Source organism: Miniopterus natalensis, chromosome 7 (assembly GCF_054644295.1).
Source record: "Miniopterus natalensis isolate mMinNat1 chromosome 7, mMinNat1.hap1, whole genome shotgun sequence".
NCBI lineage: Eukaryota > Metazoa > Chordata > Mammalia > Chiroptera > Miniopteridae > Miniopterus > Miniopterus natalensis.
Genome location: NC_142087.1, coordinates 23,660,426 through 23,683,585, shown reverse-complemented (window position 1 = coordinate 23,683,585; position 23,160 = coordinate 23,660,426). Strand labels below are relative to the sequence as shown.

At 39.3% G+C, this 23,160-nt stretch overlaps 1 protein-coding gene across 3 annotated transcripts; it reads right to left on the bottom strand.

The window, feature by feature from the left end:
• Window positions 1-1,156: 1,156 nt before the first annotated feature.
• Window positions 1,157-22,940, bottom strand: NDUFAF5 (NADH:ubiquinone oxidoreductase complex assembly factor 5). 3 transcript variants are annotated; one of them, XM_016212004.2, is made up of 11 exons: window positions 22,717-22,940; window positions 20,809-20,849; window positions 18,295-18,358; window positions 16,093-16,140; window positions 14,648-14,751; window positions 11,737-11,776; window positions 9,870-10,067; window positions 7,971-8,031; window positions 1,970-2,053; window positions 1,549-1,631; window positions 1,163-1,381 (listed from the first exon to the last, which is right to left on the bottom strand). In XM_016212004.2, exons 1-11 carry the CDS (start codon window positions 22,936-22,938, stop codon window positions 1,289-1,291), a joined length of 1,038 nt encoding a protein of 345 aa, XP_016067490.2. In that variant the 5' UTR covers window positions 22,939-22,940; the 3' UTR covers window positions 1,163-1,288. The 3 variants fall into 3 exon arrangements, with proteins under 3 accessions (XP_087675002.1, XP_087675003.1, XP_016067490.2); XM_087818877.1 differs by lacking the exons at window positions 20,809-20,849; window positions 22,717-22,940 and adding an exon at window positions 18,534-18,547 and having other exon boundaries at window positions 1,159-1,381; XM_087818876.1 differs by lacking the exons at window positions 18,295-18,358; window positions 20,809-20,849; window positions 22,717-22,940 and having other exon boundaries at window positions 1,157-1,381; window positions 9,870-10,045; window positions 14,648-14,683; window positions 16,093-18,235.
• Window positions 22,941-23,160: the final 220 nt, after the last annotated feature.

Genomic DNA, 23,160 nt, shown 5'->3' with positions numbered 1-23,160 from the left:
TTTTAACTGTAACTTAGTCTTCCAAAGTGTATGTCTTCACAGAACTTCATTCAATTCAAATGGAATGGAATGTCTATGAGTATTATGCTATACGCACGATAAGACACAACCCCTGCCCAGGAAGAGCTTGGTGCTTGTACGGTGGAGGGAGGGAAGGCAGAGGGGAGAGAAGCGAACACTGTAAAATAACCTACTAAGGCTGAAGAAGAGGCTGGGGCCATGCCCGGCTGAATGAAAAGGACAGCAAGTTGCTCAGCACTGGCCGGTGGAAACAAACTCGGCACTCACTCTTGTGTGCTTCCCAGCTTCCTCCCCACTTACTTCTTAGGGTCTCCTTCTTCCCCTGCACTAAGCTGTCTGCACTTAAATGCTTCCAAGTAACTCTGACCACTACTAGTGAACTTGGATTAGAAAACAGTGCCAAAGGCCTGAGATGACAAAGGAAATGCAAACAACAAATAGCACTTTTCATCTCTGTGCAGACACTTGTGTGTGTGATCTTGCCTTCTTTATTATCCTAAGTGGGGCCCTGTGGGTCCCGTCCAGATCCTGGAGGCCAAAAAGAGATAAGATTAGAATTCTGATGCTTTAAAAAAAGTGAGGAAGGATCTAATAAAGGTACACACTCTTCTGAAGTAAAAAACTACGACATAACAGCTCTGGAGAGTACACAAATTTCTGTTCTCTTCAAGACAAAGACAACGGTGTGACAAATAATTTTGGCTTAAGTATCTTACAATAGTCATTATAGAGTCTGTTTTTATCCTAAATGAGCCAGAACTCTAGAGAATCTACCAACTTGTCCCTCCCCTCATTTCCATTGCTGTGGTCCTCTTACAATAGAAGATCAGAAGGAGAGAGAGGTACAAATGTCAGCCTGTGTAATGTTTTTCCAAGTCAGCAATTTTTGTGAACATATTTGTGGATTTTTCAGAGAACTATCTTCTTGCTTTCAGGCTAAGTCTGCAAATAAGGCACTCAAATCACTAGATAATGTGTAGGTTTTTTTTATATAGGTATATAAAAAATTATATATTATCTATATAATTTTATATAGTGATAGCTATAGATTATATAACTTTATATAGATAATAGTATCTATATAAAAACAGAAACCATGTGAAACAAATGGTTACTAAATATAGTATTAGGTTATTCTAATTATTTGAGAAGTCTGTTAGTGAAGAGCTGATATATTGCTTCTTGCTTTAAAATGTAATAATTTTAGATGTGAAAGTTACCCATCTCTAATGAAAAGTCTGGACCACATTAACACTGAATAAAATATTTATTGTGATTTTTTCCCCTGTGACATAAGATTGTTTATTTTTCCCAGCTCTCCAAATGAGACAGTTGCAGAACCTCTTTCAGCTGGTCTTGCCTGAAAATGATAGATAAAAGACATTAGAAATAGATAAATACGTAGGCCTAATTAACCCCCTTAATACTATCTTATATTAAAAAACACCCCCCACCCAATGTAAATAAACATTAAAAAGCAAAAAGAAACATAAACCCACTAAGAAAAGGGATATGTCCCACTGTTACCTGTGAATCATGGTATTTCCATCCTATCATGTAATAGATCTGGTATGTGGCAGGTATCGAACCATCCTCATTTCTGTACATTTCTATAAAGACAAACACTAGTTAAAGTCTGAAAAAACGCCGGTAGGAAAAATAATCTGCTCAACAAAAGTCATGTCCTCCAAAGAGAAATGGATATGAGGACATTCAGGGATTCTGAAAATGCTTCACATGAAAAATCCTCGACACCTGAGAAGCTGACGGTACGGAGAGTAAGGCCTGTTTGGAAAGGGATATGGGGATACAGGATCTGAGTTTTGAAGGAAGGACAAGAAATCTGATGGTGCCTTGACAGGAAGGGAAACAGCACCGGCAACTTTAAGGGATAAACGACAGGGCGCAGGTCCTCAGTGACAGGCAGCGGAGTGGTCGGCGCCCTTACCTCCATACACGGCAGCAGCTGCCAGCATCGTGTCCCGGTGCAGGAGAGCTTTTCTATTCCAAGCACAGTTGCTCTCACCCATACCTAAAAACACACTACAGGCAGTTTGAGATAATACAGCAAATGCCCTGGGCAGCCCAGTCACTGCCGCAGATTCAACCTTATCTCGTCCAACAGTATACCATTCTCGAATAGTCCTGTAAAATAACCTAAATCTCATTTTGCTCTCAGAATGTAGCGAGGCTTCTTAGTGACTCTACGGCAAAACTACCTGAAGCTTCTGAGTATGAAGACAAGTGCAGAGTCAAATTTCAGGAGGCCAGCCCCAGAACACACTTTACTTGCCAGCCACGGTCTAAAGTGAGCTAGCTGGGCCCTGCTGGGTGGCTCAGTGGGTTGGAGCATTGTCCCATATCCCAAAAGGCTGTAGGTTCGATTCCCGTCAGGGCATATACCTAGGTTTCGGGTTCAATCCCTGGTTGGGGCGCTTATAGGAGGAAACCAATTGATATTTTTCTCTTCTCTCTAAAATCAATAAACATTCTCAGGTGAAGATTTAAAAAAAAATTGTAGTAAAAAAAATAAAGTGAGCCAGTAGGGCAAAAGCAAAGTGAGTGCCCTCCAGGTGAGTCATCGGGAGTTGATAAGTGCCTTTCGAAGGATGCCACATCTTATGCCCCTTTTAGCTGCTCTTCAAAGGAGGACACTTCCAATGCCTTATTCCTAAGCCACAAATGTAATATGGTCATGAAACTTGGAAAAGGGCTCTGAGACTCATCATAGAACACCAAAGCCAATATGTTTTTAGGTTTTACAATACTTAACTAATCCCACACTAGGAAAAAAATTAGGTGCATTCTTTTCAGGGGTACTTTCCTTAATGTTTTAAAATTTATTTTTAGATTTCTTTCTTTTACTTTGATAGCTAAAAGCTATATTTAATTTTTCTCTATGCATATACCTAAACAAAATTACTCTGAAAGGCTACATTTTAAAGTAGTTCTCAAAATTAAAAGTCTTTCAAAAGTAAAACTCCTTTCTATGTATATTCTCTATATTACATGACCGGAAATCAGTTTCTTGGTTTTCTTTTTCTACTTTCACAAAAGAAACCAATAAATTTCTCAATATCAATGCTCTGTATTAGTTTAAAAATAATAATCTCCCAAGTCTTCAGTGGCCTTACTGAAAACAATCAACAAATTAGCTGTAATTAGTAAACTATTTCTTCTCCCCAGTCCGAAGAGGCTCCTAGTATTCCCTAAGATAAAGAATCCGTAACACCAAGAGCAGTGCCCCACAGGCTGGGAGTGTAACAGGCACAATTCATGAAGAACAGACACACACTGGAGGATTCGCCACCAGGAAGGAAAGGAGGGTCTTAGTCGTGCCGTCATGAAGCAGCTACATGATCCCAGAGCAACTGCTCTGGGTCTTTAAGTAGTCAGACTAGAGGGTCTCAAAGGCTTCTGATGGTAACATTGTGGGCCCATTAGATAATCTAATTTAAAAACATTCTCCTACATAGTGAGAATCAACTATATCAAGAGACCAGAGGAAAACTGGGACTCACTGGGGGAGGCTGTTGCTGACGATGGCTATGGTGCTTTCATCTCCACTAACTCCCCATTGCCATGACCGACTTACCCATTAGATAATAGGCAGCACCAGTGAAAAACAGGCTTAATTTTTTAAAAGTAAATAATTTATTTCTATGCAATGCCTTCTGAAGAACTGTGATTAAGATATACTAATTAAGATGACTAGGCACAATGCTCTTTCTGATATGGAAATTGACGAGCACTACCATGCAGCACAGGCAGTAACTCTGCTGCTGGGCAGCCCACCCTCCCCGCCCAAGGGAAGTGCACAGCCATCCTGAACTGCCCTCCTCCTCGCAGGAGCACTGTGATGGGTTGCCACGAGTCGAGACTTTGGGATCATAATCCCAGCTGTGAGCCTTCCGTAACCTGGAGCAAAGTCATTTAACCTCTAGTAAACTCAGTTTTGTGATCTACAAAAGGGAGTGATAACATTTCATAACACATACTGATGGCTGTTTACTGAAGACCACCTGGGAAACAGATTTGGGAACTTCCGACCAGCTCTGGGCTTTGGCCTAACAGAAAAGTAGGAAAGGAGGTAACTGTTTAAGACTCTCACAGTGTTTTTAAGGTTAAGTTCAACTGTTTATAAAAAATCGAATTTATTCTGGTTTTACTAGGAACAATACTGAGTATTGTCTTAAAAAGAAAAAAAGCTGAACTTACCTTAAAACTACTGTGAAAGCCTCCAAAACTTTTCGTGCATTCATCGCTGATACACAACTTGTTTGTAAAATTAGGTCAACATTCTCGACTTTTTTCTGTGAATTAATAATAATGGCAGCTTAAATAAGAAACACCGCAACCATCAAGAAAAAAGTACAATGCAGTGTAAAATACCCAAAACCAATTTGAAGGTAGCACCATCTTCCAGTCTGCAAAGCCACACACCTGGAAGTCTCCGAAGCTTCTCCCTTCCTCCATTCATCCCCTGACCACTTCTTCCCATCTCATCTGCCTCTGACCTTTCATCAGGAGAGTGGTCAAGATTTCAGGATCTGAGTCAGGCTGCTACACTGGGTTTAAATCCTGGCTCTTCCACTTACTAAATACATCACCACGAGCAAGTTACTTCTTTCTGCACCTCAGTTTCCTCATGCAGAACAAGAGATGCTAACTGTGCTAGCTCTAGTCTTACCTTCCTCATACATATGCTCATAAACAACACTGGAGGGTGAGCCCTCTAACACACTAATCTGATTGTCTCTCTTCTGTGCAAGTCTTCCAAGACACTACCAGGCCACCTGAGAACATCTATAAGCCTCTGGTGACTCCTGCATCACTTTCCATCATTTCCCCATTCTACATGTTCAAGCAATATTGTACAGTTCCTTAATTAGGGAACTGTGTATCCTCTTACATCTCTGTACCTTCACACAGGCCGCTTCCTTGGTCTGTAAAGCATAAGGATGCTCAAGAAACTTAGGGGAAGAATGGATGATCTCAGTGAAAACTTAAAGAGATGATAAGCATAAAAAAGGACTTAGAAATTATAAAAAGAGCCAGTCAGAAATGAAGAATACAATATCTGAAATGAAGAATACACTAGAAGGAATCAACAGGAGGTTAAATGAAGCAGAGGATCGAATCAGCTAATTAGAGGACAAGATAGCAGAACATACCCAACCTGAGCAGCAAAAAAAAGTTAAAAAATCATAATGAAATAATTTTTAAAAATTGAGGGAAGTCTAAGGGACCACTGGGACAACATCAAGAGTAACAACTTCCATATGATAGAGGTACCAGAAGAAGAAAGAGAGCAAGGGATCCAGAACCTATTTGAAGAAATAATGACTGAAAATGTCCCTAATTTGGTGAAGGAAAAAGACAAACCTGTTCAGAGAGTCCCAAAAAAGATGAACCCAAAGAAGCCCACGCCAAGACACATCCTAATTAAAACGGCAAAGGTTAAAGACAAAGAATCTTAAAAGCATCAAGAGAAAGACAGTGACCTACAAGGGAGCTCCCATACGACTCTCAGCTGATTTTTTTTTTACTGTCTCTCTCTCTCTCTCTCTCTCTCTCTCTCTCTATATATATATATACACACACACACACACACATATATATATATATATATATATATATATTTTAAATGTATCTTTACTGATTTCAGAGAGAGGAAAGGAGAGGGAGAGAGAGAGAGATAGAAACATCAATGATGAGAGTCATTGATCAGCTGCTTCCTGCACACCCCCGACTGAGGATCGAGCCTGCAACCCGGGCATGTGCCCTGACCGGGAATCAAACCCTGATTGCCTGGATCCTAGGTCGACGCTCAACCGCTGAGCCACACCCAGCCGGGCTATATATTTTTTAATTAAACTTATTGGGATGACATTGGTTGATAGAGTTATATGGTTTTTGGGTATACAATTTTGTGATGCATCATATCTGTATATTGCATTACATGCTCACCCAGAGTCAGGTGTTCTTCCATCACCATATATTTGACCCCCTTTACCCTTTACAACCCCCTCACCCCCTTTCCCTCTGGAAAAAACAAACAAAAAACCATAAATGCCTATGTCCTTTGGAACTATCCCTCCTCCCTTTTATGTCGGCCCCTCACCCCCATCCAAGGTCAGTCGTCCATCAGCCTTTGCATTGCATCCCCTCCACCTTCTCAGGTACCGGAAACACCAATTATCCCTTCTCTCTCTTCTAGAGTCACTTCTATGGAAGCACTTACATTTTTCCAATCAGCAGTTACACATATTCAAACCTTAAGACAAAACAAAATGAAAAAATCTCACCCCATGTCCTATTCTTTTCTTCCCTCTGATGCCTGTAACCTTTCCATCTCCTACTTCTTTTTCACAAACTTCTTGAGAGATATTTGCTGTCAGTAGATATTTGCTGTCCCCACCTTCCACTCAGTTCTCAGCCTAACATTACTTCTACTCCTGTCACTCCAACAAAAGAGGTCTCACCATGGTCACCATAACCTTTTTGTTCCTAAATCTAATGGACTTTGTTTTCAGTCTGTACTTCACTTCTCAAAAGCATCTGATGCTTCTGAGGGCTCCTTTTGTTCTAAACTATTTAGGTTCTCTTTGTTTTGAACTTTCCTTTGGTTGAGACAATACTACACTTTCCTGTTTTTCTCCTTAGCACCTTGCTAGATGTTCTTTCTCAGTCTCTTTGTAGGCTCATCCTTTTACATGGTCACTATATGCTGGATTCCTAAAGGCTCAGTATCAGACCACTTTCTCTTCTCACTTATGCTCTCACCCTTGGCAATTGCTTCAAATACCACCTAGTCACAAATGAGTCACAATTTTTTAACCCACATACCCAACCACCTACTTGACATCTCCTCTTAGGTATTTCAAAACCACTTCAAAGCCAACGTATACAAATGTGAACGAAAGAGCTGTCCCTGCCCAAACTTGATCTTCTGTTGTTTTCAGAAAGAAGGGTACCATCTATCTGTTAATGTGAGCTAAAAAACTCAGCAGTTATGTCTGAAATGTCACTGTCCTTCATCAGACCACAGGTAATTCACCAGTAAGAACTGTCAAATTTACCTCCCAAAAATCTCTAGAATCCACTCACTTCTCTCTATCTCCACTGCCACCACCTTAGTCCAAACTACCATTCATTTCTCACAGAGTTTTACCACAGCAGCTCTCCCTACTACTTTATCTGCCAATCCATTATTTTCAAAATATAAATCTGATACCTGAACCCCCTTACTCACAAGGTGTTTTAACAAAGACAAACCATCTTAACAAGGTCTCTAAGACCTTACTGCCTGGTCTCTGTCACTCATTTACCCACCAATTTAATCACTTAACTCTTCTTATTATTACCTGTATTCTAGCCAAAATGCCCTTCTTTCCATTCTTGCCATGCTTTTTCTTGCAACAGGGCCTTTGCACATGCTCTTCTCCTGGCCTGGGACTCACTTCTCTCCCTTCTTCACCTCATTAATTCATCTTCAATTTTTAAAGCATAATCACCACTTCTTCAGACAAGACTTTGTTGACTTTCTCAGACCAGGACACATCCCCTTGACAAACCCCAATCCTACACTAACCCCAACTACCTGCTTTCTTGTGCCTGTACCTGAGCTGCCAACTGTTGCTAAAGAAAGTCACTGATGTGTTCTACAGTTCTCAAATGCACCATTCAAGAAAGTCCTGCCATCCTTTTATAGGCAATCACATCACTTTGTACCTCTACTTCACAGCACTTACCACAACTTCAATTTAATATTTATCTTTGTGGCAGGTGCCTGATGTCTGCCTCATCCATTTCATATTATAAGTTCCATAAAGATAGCCTGCTTTCTTACCAATGTATCCCTAGTGCTTAGCCCCAGTGCATGCCATAGTATGGGCTCTCAAAATATGACCCTCAAATGGAGTCTGAAAATGCTTTAAGTGCCTTACCTTGTAAATCTTCCATCAATTCAAACATTCCCGGATAGTTAACTTGAATTTCATCAGTGTCCTATTTAAAAAGAAAAAGAAATATTCATTTGACATTCATCACACAAAAATTCAGATTCAAAAGAAGGCCACAGAGATTACCCAGACCAATCTGTCATAATAAGCAGGACTCTTCTTTACAATATTCTTCACAGATGTCACCTGGCTTATGCTTGATTTATGATTATTTAAAATTGCAGAATAAATATTTGCCATTTTAAGAGAACTCTTCCTAAAACTCCATTAACTGGATCTAGTTCTTCCTCTGGGGAAATACAGAATAAGTCTATTCTGTACTCTGCCAACTATTACCCTCTTCTTCAAATCTAAAAACTCTGCCAGGACACTGTAGGGGAGCAGGATTTCACCCCAAAATATGTTTCCTTGGCACGAAGATTACTTTAGGATGATTATTTTTTAAAAACCAATGGCTCCACAAGAGCCTTTTACCTTAACTGCCTAAAAGAATTTTGATAAAGGGCCTGGTTCAGGAAGAACACTATCATCAGAGATATCTACAAAGAATTTGGGCTACGTGTGATAAGGAGAATTCAGCAGGACTTAAAGACCAAAGACCTTTCTTTTTTTTCTTTTTAAATATATCTATTGATTTCAGAGAGAGGAAAGGAGAGGGAGAGGGAGAGAGAAACATCAATGATGAGAGAGTCATTGATCGAGCCCACAACCCGGGCATGTGCCCTGACCAGGAATCAAACCCTGATCTCCCGGATCCTAGGTTGAAGCTCAACAGCTGAGCCATGCCCGGCCGGGCCCAAAGACCTTTCTGTGTCCCACTATCTCCACATGGCATAGCAAACATTTGTTTACCAAGCATTTGTTTTGCCATCTCCAGGTAAACTGCCCTCCTCCCCGTTGAAGTCCCAGAATCCTACTCCTTCTCTTTAGTTCAGAATGGCATATAAGCCCCAATTGCCTGTCTGTGGGACTCATACTCTTGTGGTGCTCCTGTATGTAGGAAATTAAATTTTATTTTCTCCTGTTAATCTCATGTCAATTTAATTCTTAGACCAACCAGAAGAACCTAGAATAGAGGAGAAATTTTTCCTCCCCAACACCATAATTTTTTTAGGGGGAGGGGTTAGTCTTTTAGACAAAATTAATAGGTCCTCACATGTCCTCAAACATTTCTCTGTACATACTCAATATCAACCTCTCTTAAAATGTGGCACCCAGAATTAAGCCAAACAGGCTCATCTCCCAAGATGTTTTCATTCTATTTCTGGGAATGTAGCAATATTGCACGGGCACACTGCTGCCACAGTTTATTTCTCAAATAAACTTTGAGCAATAATGCCCTTTTTTTTTTTTTTTAACTGATTTCAGAGAGAGGAAAGGATAGGGAAGGAGAGAGAGAAAAATCAATGATGAGCGAGTCATTGATCTGCTGCCTCCTGCATGCCCCCTATTGGGGGACTGAGCCCGAAACCCAGGCATGTGCCCTGACTGGGAATTGAACCATGACCTCCAGGTTCATGGGTGAATGCTCACCCACTGAGCAACACCACCCAGGCAATGATGCCCATTCTTTATGAAGCTTGATAAAGGAGTTTATTGTGGGTTCAGTTTCCATTCAGGGCACACTCCTAGGCTGCAGGTTCAATCCCTAGTTGGGGCACGATCTGAAGGAAACTGATGTTTCTTTCTCTCTCTCTATTGAAAAACAAACAAACAAACAAACAAACAAAATATCCTTGGATGAAGACTAGTAAAAACAAAAGAGAGAGAAAGTTCCAAAACATTCCCAGAATACCATCAATACCTACAGTTGTCTGTTTTTAAAATGAGAAGTTATTTCTGAACTGTGTAATGAATGGGCTACTCGATTCTCTTGATAGTTACCACAGTCAGTGTATTAAAGCCAGCTCTCCCGAGCAGATGTCCTAGGTCATTGACAGCAGTGAAAGGAGAAATGTGTGGAGAAAATCCTCCTTCCCTTTCCGTTTCTGCTAACTGTAACGAACACCGAAGTTCGTAGAGTGTGTCGCCTCCAAACATTGCGCCAATAAAAACTCCATCTGGTTTTAAAACATAATGAATCTGTAATAAATACAAGACAACAAAACTTTTCAAAATTTTACATATAAAACTGGTAAAAGAACATATAGTGTCTAAATCAATATTTTATTATTACATTCTTATTTTGTCAAATAATCAGATAAATTAATAAATAACACCTAAGGCAACAATTGTCAGAAAAGCATTGCAGTATAATATTGTTGTAAAGATAGACAATACATGCATTGATAGTATTAGCATCTATAAAATGTTACATGTTTTCAAATTTTTTAATAATAGACACAACTTATTCTTATATTCAGAAAAATAATGAAAGGAAAAAAAGTATAGTGTGGTAGACTGCAAAAGTCACAGTTCCCTCTGTGCCTGTGCCCTGTGAAACGCCACTCTGTAACAACTCCCATCAAGAGACGGAGTCTACTTCCCCGCTTCTTGAATCTGGGCTGGCCTTGTGACTTGTTTTGGAAAGGAATAGAGGGCAAGTGACAGTGTGTCAGTGGCAAGCCAGAGTCTCAAATGGCCTTGCACGCTTCTCCTGGAGCCCCGTGTGGCCACCCTGTTGTGAAAGAGCCAGCCCGGTGAAGGATGAGGGACATGAGGAGCAGGGTAAACCAGGCATCCCGGCTGAGGCCACTCCTGACCAGCAAGCTCCAAGACTGTCTAATTAGTAATTTTACTAATAATTCTCCCAGGCACCCAGACTCAAAACTTTAAGGTGAGCTCTGACTCCTCCCTGTCTTTGATCTTGAGATCTAACCAGCCACTAAACATCCGGCATCAGTTTTCTGATCAACAAAAGGAAGACATCTTGCAGTTATTTAACACATATAAAAGAGCACAGGGATTGGAGTATGTGCTTAAGATATGGCAGTTATTATCCTGCCATCCAGCTTGTTAATCATGTCACTGTCCTCTTCAAAATTCTCCAGTGACTCTGAACTGCATAAAGAATAAACTCCAAATTCCTTAATCTGTCACCCAAGTCCTCCTAAATCCGCCCCCTATATATCTCATCTCCAAGCGCTGGGCTGAGTCTCCGAACAGGCTGTGGGCTTGGGACTTTGTCCTTTCCTGGTCCAGGGGCTCTTAGACCTTGTACCTATCCTGATTCTGCCTTTCTGGAATGCTTTCCCACTCCAAACCTCACCTTCCCTCTAAGGCCCTATTCAAGTAATTCCTTCCTCTTGAAGCTTTCTTGGCAGATCCAAGCCAGAGTGGTCGCCCCTTTTTACTTAGCACTCATCTGTTCACTGATAAATATCAACCAACCAACATCTACCCAGAACTCGTGAAGTATGAGGCACGAGGAAAATATAAATATAGACAAATTCCTACTCGCAAAAAAGTGATAGGCAATTAAGGAGGGGAAAAACCCACTCAGAAAAAGTCTTCTAATATCAATATTATCTTGTACAAGTTACTAAAGTTTTCATAAATAAACATCTCCATAACTAGATTTTTTGAATTGCCAGGGAGGGGGAAATCACCCGGTGTACTTAATATGTCAAAGGGCACCAAGCACAGCCAGCCCACAGAACATCATAAATACTTACTAGATTTGCTTCAATTTCCAATTATCATAAGTATAAAATGGAAAACATCTATAAGTTTCCATGTGAAAACAGAAATATAAGTTTCTAATAATAAATAAAATAACACGGGCTATTAGAATCAAAATTAAATGTCTTACCTGTTCAAGGGCTCCAGGAAGGTCATTCACCCAATGCAAACTAAAATATGAAAACATATTTGTTCCAGCTTAATTCATATAATTAATTAGTATAAGTATCACTAGTACAATGATAAACCACAAAAAAGGGTGTTAATTTTAAGTTGAAACTGCATATCAAAATTCACTGATTGATTTTATATAATTTAAGAACATATTCCCAGGGGAAAACTTTCCTTCGGTCACACTAGAAAATGTGATAGGTGTTCACTTTGCTGCTATGCATAACTGTGCAATTATTCTTCGCTAAATAAAGTAAAAGTAAATTTTTCCAAATAAGACATACAAGTGGCCAATAGGCACATGAAAAGATGCTCGACATCACTGATCACTAGGGAAACGCAAACCATCTGAGTTGCCATCACCTTATACCTAGGAGTACGGCTACTATCAAAAAAACAAGGGACAGCAAATGCTGGCAAAATTGTGGAGTAAAGGGAACCCTTGTACACTGCAGGTGGGAATGTAAACTGGTACAGCCACCAAAGAAACAGTATGGAGATTCCTCAAAAAAATTAAAAATTGAACTACCATATGATCCTGCAATCCCACTTCTGGGTATATATCCGAAGGAAATGAAAACACTTTTTATTTCAAAAAGATGCCTGCACCCCCATGTTCAGTGCAGCATTAATCACAATAGTCAAGATGTGGAAACAACCTAAGTGTCCGTCAATGGAGGAATAGATAAGGATGTGATACACACACACACACACACACACTATAATATTACTCAGCAATATGAAGGAGAGAAACCCTGCCTTTTGGGACAGTATGGATGGGCCTTGAGGGCATTATACCAAGTGAAATAAGTCAGACAAAGAAAGAAAGACTGCATGTTCTCACTTACATCCAGAATCTAAAAAAAGCCAAGTACACAGACACAATAGAATGTGGCTTATCAGGGGCAGGAGGTTGAGGGAAACGAGGAGGTGTTGGTCAAAGGGTACAAAGTCTCAGGTATAAGACGAACAAGACTTGGGGAACTAATGCACAGCGTGGTGACTATAATTAACAAGACTGTATGATATACTTGAAGGTTTTTAAGGGAGTAGATCTTGTATGCTATCACCACACACACAAAATTCTTAACAATGTGAAGGGATGGAGATATTAACTAAACTTACTATGATAATCATTTTGCAAGATCACCACATTGTATACCTTAAACTTACATATGTTATATATCAAGAATCATTCAATAAAATTGGGGAAAATAAACTAAAAGTCGTTCCTACCCAGCATCTCTTCTAAACAGTGCTATTCTGAGAACATATTTGAAGTAGTAAAAATAAGCACCTGATAACATGTTCAAAGAAGTTCATCAATTAAATCAAACAATCATGCTACAGACATATAGTAGTCTAAGTCCTACTTTCCTAAAAAAATTAAAAAAAAAAAATTCATCAGAAGACCTATAATTTCCCCAAGGTAAGTAGTATTAATCATCAAAAACTTAGCTGAGTTTTCTGATAAATAACACTCCATGTTTTTTGAGATCATAAAAGAAAAATCCAGACAAATCCAGAGCTCTATATATTGCAAACTTCGATGAAGAAACCTCTTGCATTGCCTTTGGCCCTCCCTCTCCCAGTGTGTAGCGACAGGTGACGGCAAGAGTCAGAGTCTACAGAGTGCAGCCACTCTTTCTTAGTGGAGCTGGCACCCTCTTGTGAAGCACTGAATACCCATTTCACACCATACTGTGTTAGGCTCTACATTTTTCTTTCATACTATTTTCTAATAATTAGATACTTTAAAAATTAAAGAGGTCATGTTATAAGCTCTGTGACACTTGCAGGGAACTGAAAGCAACAGGATTAGTTACTTTTGCAAACAGCAAGCAAGCCAAAGTTAAAACCTGGGTTCTGACTCGCTACCCAGGGTTCTTTCCCTTAGACCAGGGCTCTAGTGCCTTTCATTTCATGATAGATTCTGAACACTTTTCAAAGTTTGTTCCGCGACAGAATCTGAATACTTTCCTAAATTTGCTCAGCACACCTCAACAAGCAGGGAAGCTACAAACTCACTGAAGAAAACAGCAAAGGTGACCAACTCTCCCAGTTTGCCAGGGACTGAGGAGGTTTCTGGGACACAGGTCTTTCAGTGCTAACACTGACAAAGTCATGGGCCAACTGTGATGCTTGCTCACCTGTTTTAAAAACAGCTCTCAAAAGGGTTGTAGTGAGCATGTGGAATCTTTGAAAGAAAGTATGACTATAATACTGAGGCAGGAGAAATAAGGTACCACATAGAATATTTTATTTTCTCTGTTAGACACTAAGTTCTTTGAGGACAGGATCCCCATCTGAATTCATTTTTGTATTCCCCAAAGCATCTAGCGCACTGCCTTGCATATTAAAATCTATTCAATAAATATTTACAATATATGTTTGTGTAATAAGTGTGGAAAGGCATGGAAGAAAGACCAAAGGGAGAAAAGTAACCCTGAGGGCTATATTTCTGTGTAGAAAAATAATTAGAAGGAAACGCTAGCTTTTCCTTATTTACCAGAATGAGTTTATAAAGATGTTCTAACACTTGAATATTGTAATCAGCATACTCTTCCAAACTCCTGCCCCCATCAATATCAATTCCAGAATGCTAAGTTACATTGGGGAGGAAAACCCTTCTATCACAGATAAGCTTTAGCAAATTGAGGAAAGCTGGGGGTGGGGTGGGGGAGTTAAGGCACTAGATCATATTATCTCCACTAGGGAACAGATATCCACAATCCTTTACCAGAGAAATCTTACAGTTTCTAAACCAAGAAAAACTGTTTTGTGACTTAAAACAAGGACATTAAGAATTTACTTCATTATCTATTTTATTTATAACATCTATTTTTTAAAAGTACAAATGTATTACCAACCTTAAACTGCTAACCACCAGGTCAAATGTATTTTCTCTGAAAGGAAGGAATTCTTCATCAGCTAAAACAGTGACAGTAGGAATTTCCGTTTCTAAGGTATTTTTCTAATGGTTAAAAAATAGAAGTTCAAAAACACATTTATAAAAATCTCAATTATTAACACAATCACTGTTTGTTAAATGTAATGTTATATTTCTTGGCAGTTTCTATCCCTTCCAGAAAAAAAAAAAAAAAAAGGAGCCACAAAGAAGGCACTCAAAACATTATTCTTAAATTAAACTTAAGACCAGCCAAAAAATTGGCTAGCTGGTTGGCAAAACATAAACAGGACACCTATTTCATATTAAATCTCAGAAACCTAAAAGTTTAAGTGGAATAACTGACGCCATAAAAGTACTAGATGAAAATACTGGTGAACATTTTTATACTCTGATGAAAATACGTAAGTAAACATGACTCAAAAGGCACAAACTATAAAGAAAAAGATTGATATATTTGATGATAAACTAATCAAAAACTTCTAAAAAAGCAATAAATAATGTAAACACACTTGGGAAAATATTTACAACTTATATAATGAAAGATTAATATCCCTAAAAATTAAGCTAGAATAAAAACCACTTAGGAGAAAGACATGCCAAGGGTAAAGTAGATAAAGGACAAGATACAGAAACATCACACCATTATAAATTCAAAAATTAAAAAATATCAATAGCCAAATATCAGTAGCCAAAAATCATCAACAGTGATTTGACTGTACTAGTCATCAAAGAAATACAAGTAAAAATAATGACCAGATTCTACTTTCTGCCTATCAGACTGACAAAGACAAAACAACTGGTCCAATGTTGCCAAAGAGAAAAAAGTAGTTTCATTTAATATGATTATTCAATCTTTCTAAGGTCCGTCTGCAATCCATAAATTCCATTATTAGGAATTTATTCCCAGGGAGAAAATAAATAAAACACACAAGGTCACTTTATATGATGAGGTTCATTACAGTGTTGGTTATTGAGAAACTAGAAATAGAACTAACCGTCCCTTCAGTACAAATTTAGCTAAATAAACCATGGAATATTCATATATTGGAATATACAGCTATTTAAAAAGACGGTGTGTGTGTGTGATTCACTGATATCAAAGATGATAGCCTGTGAAACACATGTTATGTTAGCATAATACCGTTTGTATAAAACTGTATGTTGGGGATAGTTAAATATCTACGAAGGTGGGGACCAAAATGTCACCGGTGGATGCCTCTGAGTGGTGGGACTAGGGGTGATTTTTCTTTTTTCCTTTATAGTTCTTGTATTATTAAATTCTTCTTCATGCGTTATTATTTATAATCAGAAAAAAAGTTGTTTTCATCTTAAAAGAAATAAAAAATAAAGAACTAAAAATCAAACCAGGAGATGAAAAACCAATCGTGTTAAAAAGCTACCTACCAGAGCATTTTCTGCTATGTCTGCCTGGAAAAACTTTCCAACAGTTTCCTGCAATAAAATATTAAAGCTGATCCAATGTTATAAAAACAAACAGAAATCCAGTAGCAATAAAACAAAACAAATTGGACATTTCTAAAGGAGGTTGTGATAGTTACAGATTACTTTTCTGCTCTGTGTGGTGCAAATACCTTTAATATTACATAGTAAGTTACAAAGACTTAAGTATATGCGGCCAACATTATGCTTATTATATTTAGCTATACTTAAAGAAATAGAGAACACAAGTGTAGTAATCAACATCCTTAATTTACTCCACTGGGTAAAGGCATGTGTATTAACTTTTCCAAAGCATATGCCGTGAGCTAATCCCCTCTTGTGCCACAAAAGACTTGCATTGGTTTTCTGGCCTTTTAGTTCATTCAGAGCTTACAAAGAGTAAAGAAAGACTTAAACACAGATACTGGGGGTGGGGGAGGAGGTGCACGGGGGTGAGTGGGGTGTAATAAGTGGTTTGTGTGCCATTCCCCTGGTGCAATTACACTCCCTTCCTTCAAAGAGGAAAGACACCATATATCTTGCCCGGATTAACTCCTTCCATTATGTTCTCTTTTCTCCAGGCTGCAGCTCCTTCCATCACCGTCTACACCAATCTTCCTTCAGTCTCTGTCTTCTATGTCTCTTCCCTCACCTTACTACAGCAGATGCCTCGCAATCTTGACAGATCTTTTACTCACCTTCTACTTGTTGCGTTTGTCATCCACAGCTCCACTCCTTAAGAATGTCTTTCTCCTCGATTTCCACTTTCCCTTCCCTACGAAAACTATTTCACTAACCACCTCACCACCAGCTACAGCCTGTCTGCCCTTAGTCCTGCTTCACTTGACCTCTGAAGCACAGCACTGTAGAAACGTCACTGCTTTCTCCTCCCGTTCCCTCCTCTGCTAGAAACGCCAATCCTTTCAACTTCACCCACAGCCCCTTCCTAAGGAGCTTTCCTGCCCACAGCTACCTGGCCACCTGAGGGCAACCAGTGTGCGGGTGAATGTTTAACTACAAGCACTCCAAAAAAGGCGCCGAGTTGTAGTGTTTGCCAGTTTCCATGCTGTAATCACTCCAGTAGACAATTTCATGCGACCAACATGATGTAGCTAACTGCAGAGTTGGGAAGAGATGTGCACGGTAGGCTCTCACAAGCCAGCTCCAGTACACCAGTGCCAGGGGTGAAAGTCAGGTCTCTCACACATCCCTTCCTTTGTATCTTGCTGTCTCCATATAGGTGGCAGGTCTTTATCTCTCCTGTCACACTGCCCTCAACACAGCCCTCTAAATGGTCTGTTTCTAAATCCTCTCCCTTCTTCAGTCCCTCCTGCATACCACCCTGAAATTAATCTTCCTTAAACATCACTGTCTCATACCCTACAGTATTCTACCTCTGTGCCTTTCCTCCTGCCATGTCTTTACTTCCACCCCTATGAAACATCAGTTCAGTTTCTTTCAAATCCCAGATCAGATTCTGTACCCCTCTAGAGGTCTTTAACCACATGAACCCCTACTGATTTTTCCTTTCCCTTAACTCCTGTTGCAGTTTAATAACTGTACCATTTCTGTGGCATTTACTACTAAGAACAAAAGTGTTTTGGGAGCCTCATGCACACCCCTACCTCCGCCCTGACCCAAGTGTATGTTTTTTCTAAGTAGGTTTTATATAAAAATCCCACTTTAATTTGTATCCATCAGACTGTCCCATATATAGGGGCTAAAACAATAAGTAAATGTCTTTAGGGTTGAATTAGAAAATGTAAAATAAAACGGTATAAGCATTAAAGGCTAGTTATCACACTGAAATTAATATTTTTCCTAGCTAAAAGATTAGCTTAATCACATTTTCCAAATGGATGTCAATCTGATTTTATTGTGAATTATTAAAAACATTTGAACAAAATAGAAATAAAGAGCAACATATCTTATATAGATTAAAGAAACTATCAGTAGGAACACTGTATAAAAGATTCAAAGTAAAGAAAAACAACCTTAAGGAAAAATACTTAAGAAAGGATGCAAAACAACCATTAGTTCAACCACTTAAAAAAACACAAAATTTATCAATTCCGATATAATTCAAATATAACTGATCGGGAAATTCTTTCCTTAAAGTCAGCCAATTTTATTTCTCAAGTAAATTAAATTATCCATCAAATATACCTTATTCAAATTTTGTGCTATGTAACCTCTTCCACAACCGACATCCAAAGCAAGGGGGAAATCTCTAAAAAACAGACACAGAAGTTATGTTTTATCTGTAATAATGCAGCCCATAAAATAATTATTAAGATCTAATTTTGCTTATAATTTACTAAGAAATTTGTAAGTGAATGCAACTTTCAAAAAGCTTTATCATCTCTCTTTTCTGTCTTGCAAGTTGTAAGTACCAGAAAACATACCGGACAGAGCAAGTCTATCTGGTCCAGCCATTCATTCATAGGACCTCATAATCAATCCACTTTCCATATGGTCGCTCCATGACATAGATTCAAAGAACAGATTTAGTGAGTGTATTTTAATTTAATAATATATCCAGATAAAGAATGAAAAGAAGTTAATGTAAATTAACTTGATAATATTCCACATACCTATTAAGAACTTACTAATTACTTCTACTTCTCAAATTTGTTGAGGCAGCATTTGACTTAGATATCATCATGTGAAACACCATGAAATACCATATGTTAAACTAAAAACAAAACAAAACACCAACTAAATAATAGCTCACTTTTATTGTAATCTTACCAGGTTCAGCAATATGCTAAGTGTTCAGAGTTTAAGAAGTCAACCCAAGGTCACTCAACTAAAAAGAGCAGTCAGAACTTGAATTCAGTCCATGTGAATCCTGAACCAGAACCATTATCCTCTATGTTATGCTGTCTTCTCTAAATATACCATGGCATACTAAATCAGTACACACATCTAATTGTAGGCCATAGGTTTACGAAAAATTTATGACAAGAAAACTTAAAATTTTACCCATTAATAACATTTTTCCTATTGGAACCAAAAGAGTCCCTTTTCAAGTTCAGTTAAAATCATATGTCAAAAATATAGAACACCAGTACACAAGTGGAGACACTGGCGAGAGAGAACCATGAACACAGGTGGTGTGGCACTGTGAAGTACACAGGCTTTGCAATCAGAAAGTCATGGGTTAGAATTCTAGGCCTGCAATTTACTGGCTCTGTGACCGGAAACAAGTGATTTAATCTTGCTGTATCTGTCTCCCCAACAGTAAAGTGGAAAAGTTATTGGCTCCCTCAGGGTTGGTGTGAAATTTTTAAGAAACAATGCATGTAAAGTATTTAGCCTAGTACAAATGCTAAGCAAAAGTTAGTTATGAGTTATTATCACTGACTAAAACAGTATGAAGTGAGCCTCAGAGATAACGCAAATAAGACATTTAATAATCTGTGGGGTTAGTTTTTAAAAATCATCACAAGATCAGTGCTGACAACACAAACTACTCTTTCTAACAGCAGAACATTAGTACAAGGACATTTAGACTAGTATTTTAAATAATTTAATTCCAAAGAGTTAAACTAATAGTAGCAAATAGTTATTAGTTTAAGACATGCTTTTAACCATAATCACAGTTCTCTCCAAAGACCGTGTTTTATTCAATAGTATGACATTAAAAAATTGAACAATTCAAACTGATTTGGAAAATTTGTTTCATTTATTAAATCACAAATGGTCAGAATCCAGGAAAATAAATGACTACAGTACAGAGAATTAGCTAATTTTTAGATCTTTAAAATAATGGAACTAATGAAACATGAAATGAGGGCAATTATTTGCAATAATGAAGTTTTTTTTAATCTTACAAAATTAAATCATCCCAACACTATTAAGTAGCAAGAATATATCTAAACTATGATTGAAAGAGTTTATGGTTTTACAAAATTCCCTTTTTTATAGACAAATGTAATAAATTCATCTCATATTGGTCTAATTTAATTGATGTCTTTTAAATACAAAAAGTGCAAAAAGTGATTTACTAATATCATAGAGCAATTCTACACAAAGCCATTATTTAACTGTGGTTCCCGCCATGTAGTTATAAATTAGAATCTGTAAAACTTTCATTATACTTAACAGAGCAATAAATCCATCAAAGTTTTAATAATTACTTGAAGAAAGTGTTCTTTTCTCAAATCTGCCTCTATATAATTATCATAGAACACTTATTGCCATAAGGATACTTAAGGTAAAATGGCCAACATCTGTTATAGCCTGATTGGGAAACAAATCTAGGTAGACTCTCCTTTGCGTAGGTGGTAAAAGATTCTGTTGTTATTTTTAGTTAAACTTTTAAAGCTAGGTTTAGTAAATATAAAAAATTCACACACAGTCAATTCTTTTTATCTCCATTTTTGGAGCTATTTTTCCATTATTAGCTTTCGCTAAATCAAGTGGATCCGTCATTCAGACTCAGAGAGAAGCTAAGCATTGTACTTCCATTTATTCTTTCTTTAAGCAACAATGTAAAACACTTGCTCTTCCAGATGTGGAAAAGAAAATACTTAGAGAGGGATTAAAGTCACTAATCCCAGTAAAAAAAAAATTCGTCCAGATTCTGTCATTCCAGATATCAAGCTCTCATCATTTAATCTCTCAAGTCTCCAGTCAAAGTTGATTGTGTTCTGTTACCTATTTATCATCACCTACCTGGCTATGTCATATACACGGTCCGCAATCCGGCTTCCAACCTGAAGGATTTTAAGAGATAGTGATGTACACAAGTTAAGATGAGTAGGTTTAACAGAGAAGTAACACTCTTTTTCCAGCATTCGACAATCCATAGGTTATTTACGCTTCAACATGTTTGTAAGTACTTCCCTTTATCCCCTTTTCCACGTGACCACAGCAACTTTCTTTCCAAATTCTAAACAAACATAACAAATAAAAATATCCCAGGAAACAAATTAAGGCAAATTACTTCAGAAGTTAATTTAAAGGAAATTGAGACTAAACATATTCTACACAGTCTCCATTCTCTCTGTGTATATGTATGTATGTATGTATGTATATATATATATATATAGGCTACATATATGTATATATAGCCTTTATAGTCCATGTGCTATAAGAGCACAAGGATGAAAGTCAATTGGAACATAACAGGCACTATATTGTCCACAGAGATTAGGATGAAGTACTTTTAAGTAAAAAAGTATTTAATTAACCTCAATCAAATTGTAACCCAGGAACTTTTTTTGGAGAAGATTGGCTAGGAATGCAAATCTTCTAAGTACATGCCACCATGAACTCTGAGAACAGTCAGTCACCTGATCAAACCAGCCAGCGCTGCACAGAGCTCTGCCCAAGCAGGAGCTCAGTAAGTGTTTGTTGCATTGGCTTGAAAGAGCCCATTATTACACTTGACTCCGTACTTGCTCCAAGCCTGAGGAAACGATTACTTAGGCCTGAGACTGGTACTACCTGTCCCCCTGGGCTGAGAGGAGGCGGTCTCTCAAACCAGCAGGCGCACCAGAGATCCTAATGTATCTTAAGTTGATCTCCCTAAAACAAAAAATCCTATCACTGCACTGCTTAAAACCATTCGACAGCCTCACAGTCGTCCACAGCAGTGCTGGACAATAGAAAAACAGTAAGAGCCACATGTGCAATTTAAATGTTTCCCGTAGCCACTTTTCATTAAAAGAAAACAGGAGGAATTAACTTTCAGATATTTATTTAACCCAATATATCAATACTATAATTTCAACATGGAATCAATATAAAAAGTTACTAGTGGAATATTTTACATCCCTTTTTCATACTAAGTCACTGAAATCCAGTGCCTTTTACGCTTACAGCACATCTCAATCGGACCAGCCACCTTTGAAGTGCTCACTAGCTACCTGTGGCCAGAGGTCACCACATTGAACAAATGGGGAGCTGAGACAGGAGACTCCAGAGCCCTTACCCCTTCAGGCTCTTACAACAGGGCCTACCCCGACCTCCCTGGAGGCCTCCACGAGGCCCTTCCGGCGCCTGGGGCTCTGCATTCCTTTTCCTTCGCCTGTTGGCTTTCCTCCCGCCTCGGCGCGGATCCCAATGCCTCCCACAAGGTCGGCCCTCGCGGCCGCTATACCACTTCGTTATCTCCCCTCACTTCCTTAGCTGACATCACATGTTTTGTTCACCGTCTGTCTTGCCTTCAACAAGAATGAAATCTCAGGAGGGCAGGGGTCTACTTTGCCCTGGACATACCCGTAACTCAGGCAATATGAATGAATGAATGAATGAATGAGGAATGAGTGAGTGAGGGAATGAATGAATGAATGATGAATGAATGAATGGAGTGAGTGAGGGATTGAAAGAGCGAGTGAACAAATGAGTGAATGAGTGAGTGAGTGAGCACCTTACAAACATCCGAGTGAGTGAATGAGTGAGTGAGTGAGCCCCTTACAAACATCCGAGCCGGCCCTTCGGTGATTAGAATACAGGCCCAGAAGGGCGGGGTGCTGCTCAAGGTCACCCGGCGAGACGGGGTCGATCGGGGCCCTGCCGGAGCCCCGGGACGCAAAGCCGAGGCCCGGCGCCGCCGGCGCCCGCCGCTAGCGGACTCACCTCCTCCCTCAGGTACTCAAACTTCACAGGATCCGGCTGCCGGGCCGCCCAGTTCTTCTGTTTCCTCTTCAAGCCTCGATCGAAGATATTTAGGGCTCTGGGCGAGGTGCTGCCGGGGGCAGAGACGCCAGAGGCGACCTTTCGGAGACCAAGGTTCTTCCCCGGGACCCCCGCCCCCGTGGGTCGCCGCCACAGGAGCCAGAGCCGGGTCCGCGGCAGCATCTTGCGGGCTGACACCCCTCGCTGGCGCGCCTGTCGTGCGCATGCGCCGCCGCAGCTTCGGCGGCTCTTCTAGAGCTCTTCGCGGAGGGAAGCGGAGGTAGTTTGGCCGAGTTCGCCCGCCGTTACGGCGCAGCGTCACGCGGAGGATTGTGGGTGCGATCCCACGTGAGGCTAGGGGAAGGCTCCGAGGCGGTGAGTAGGGCAGGGTTCCAGCCGGACTGT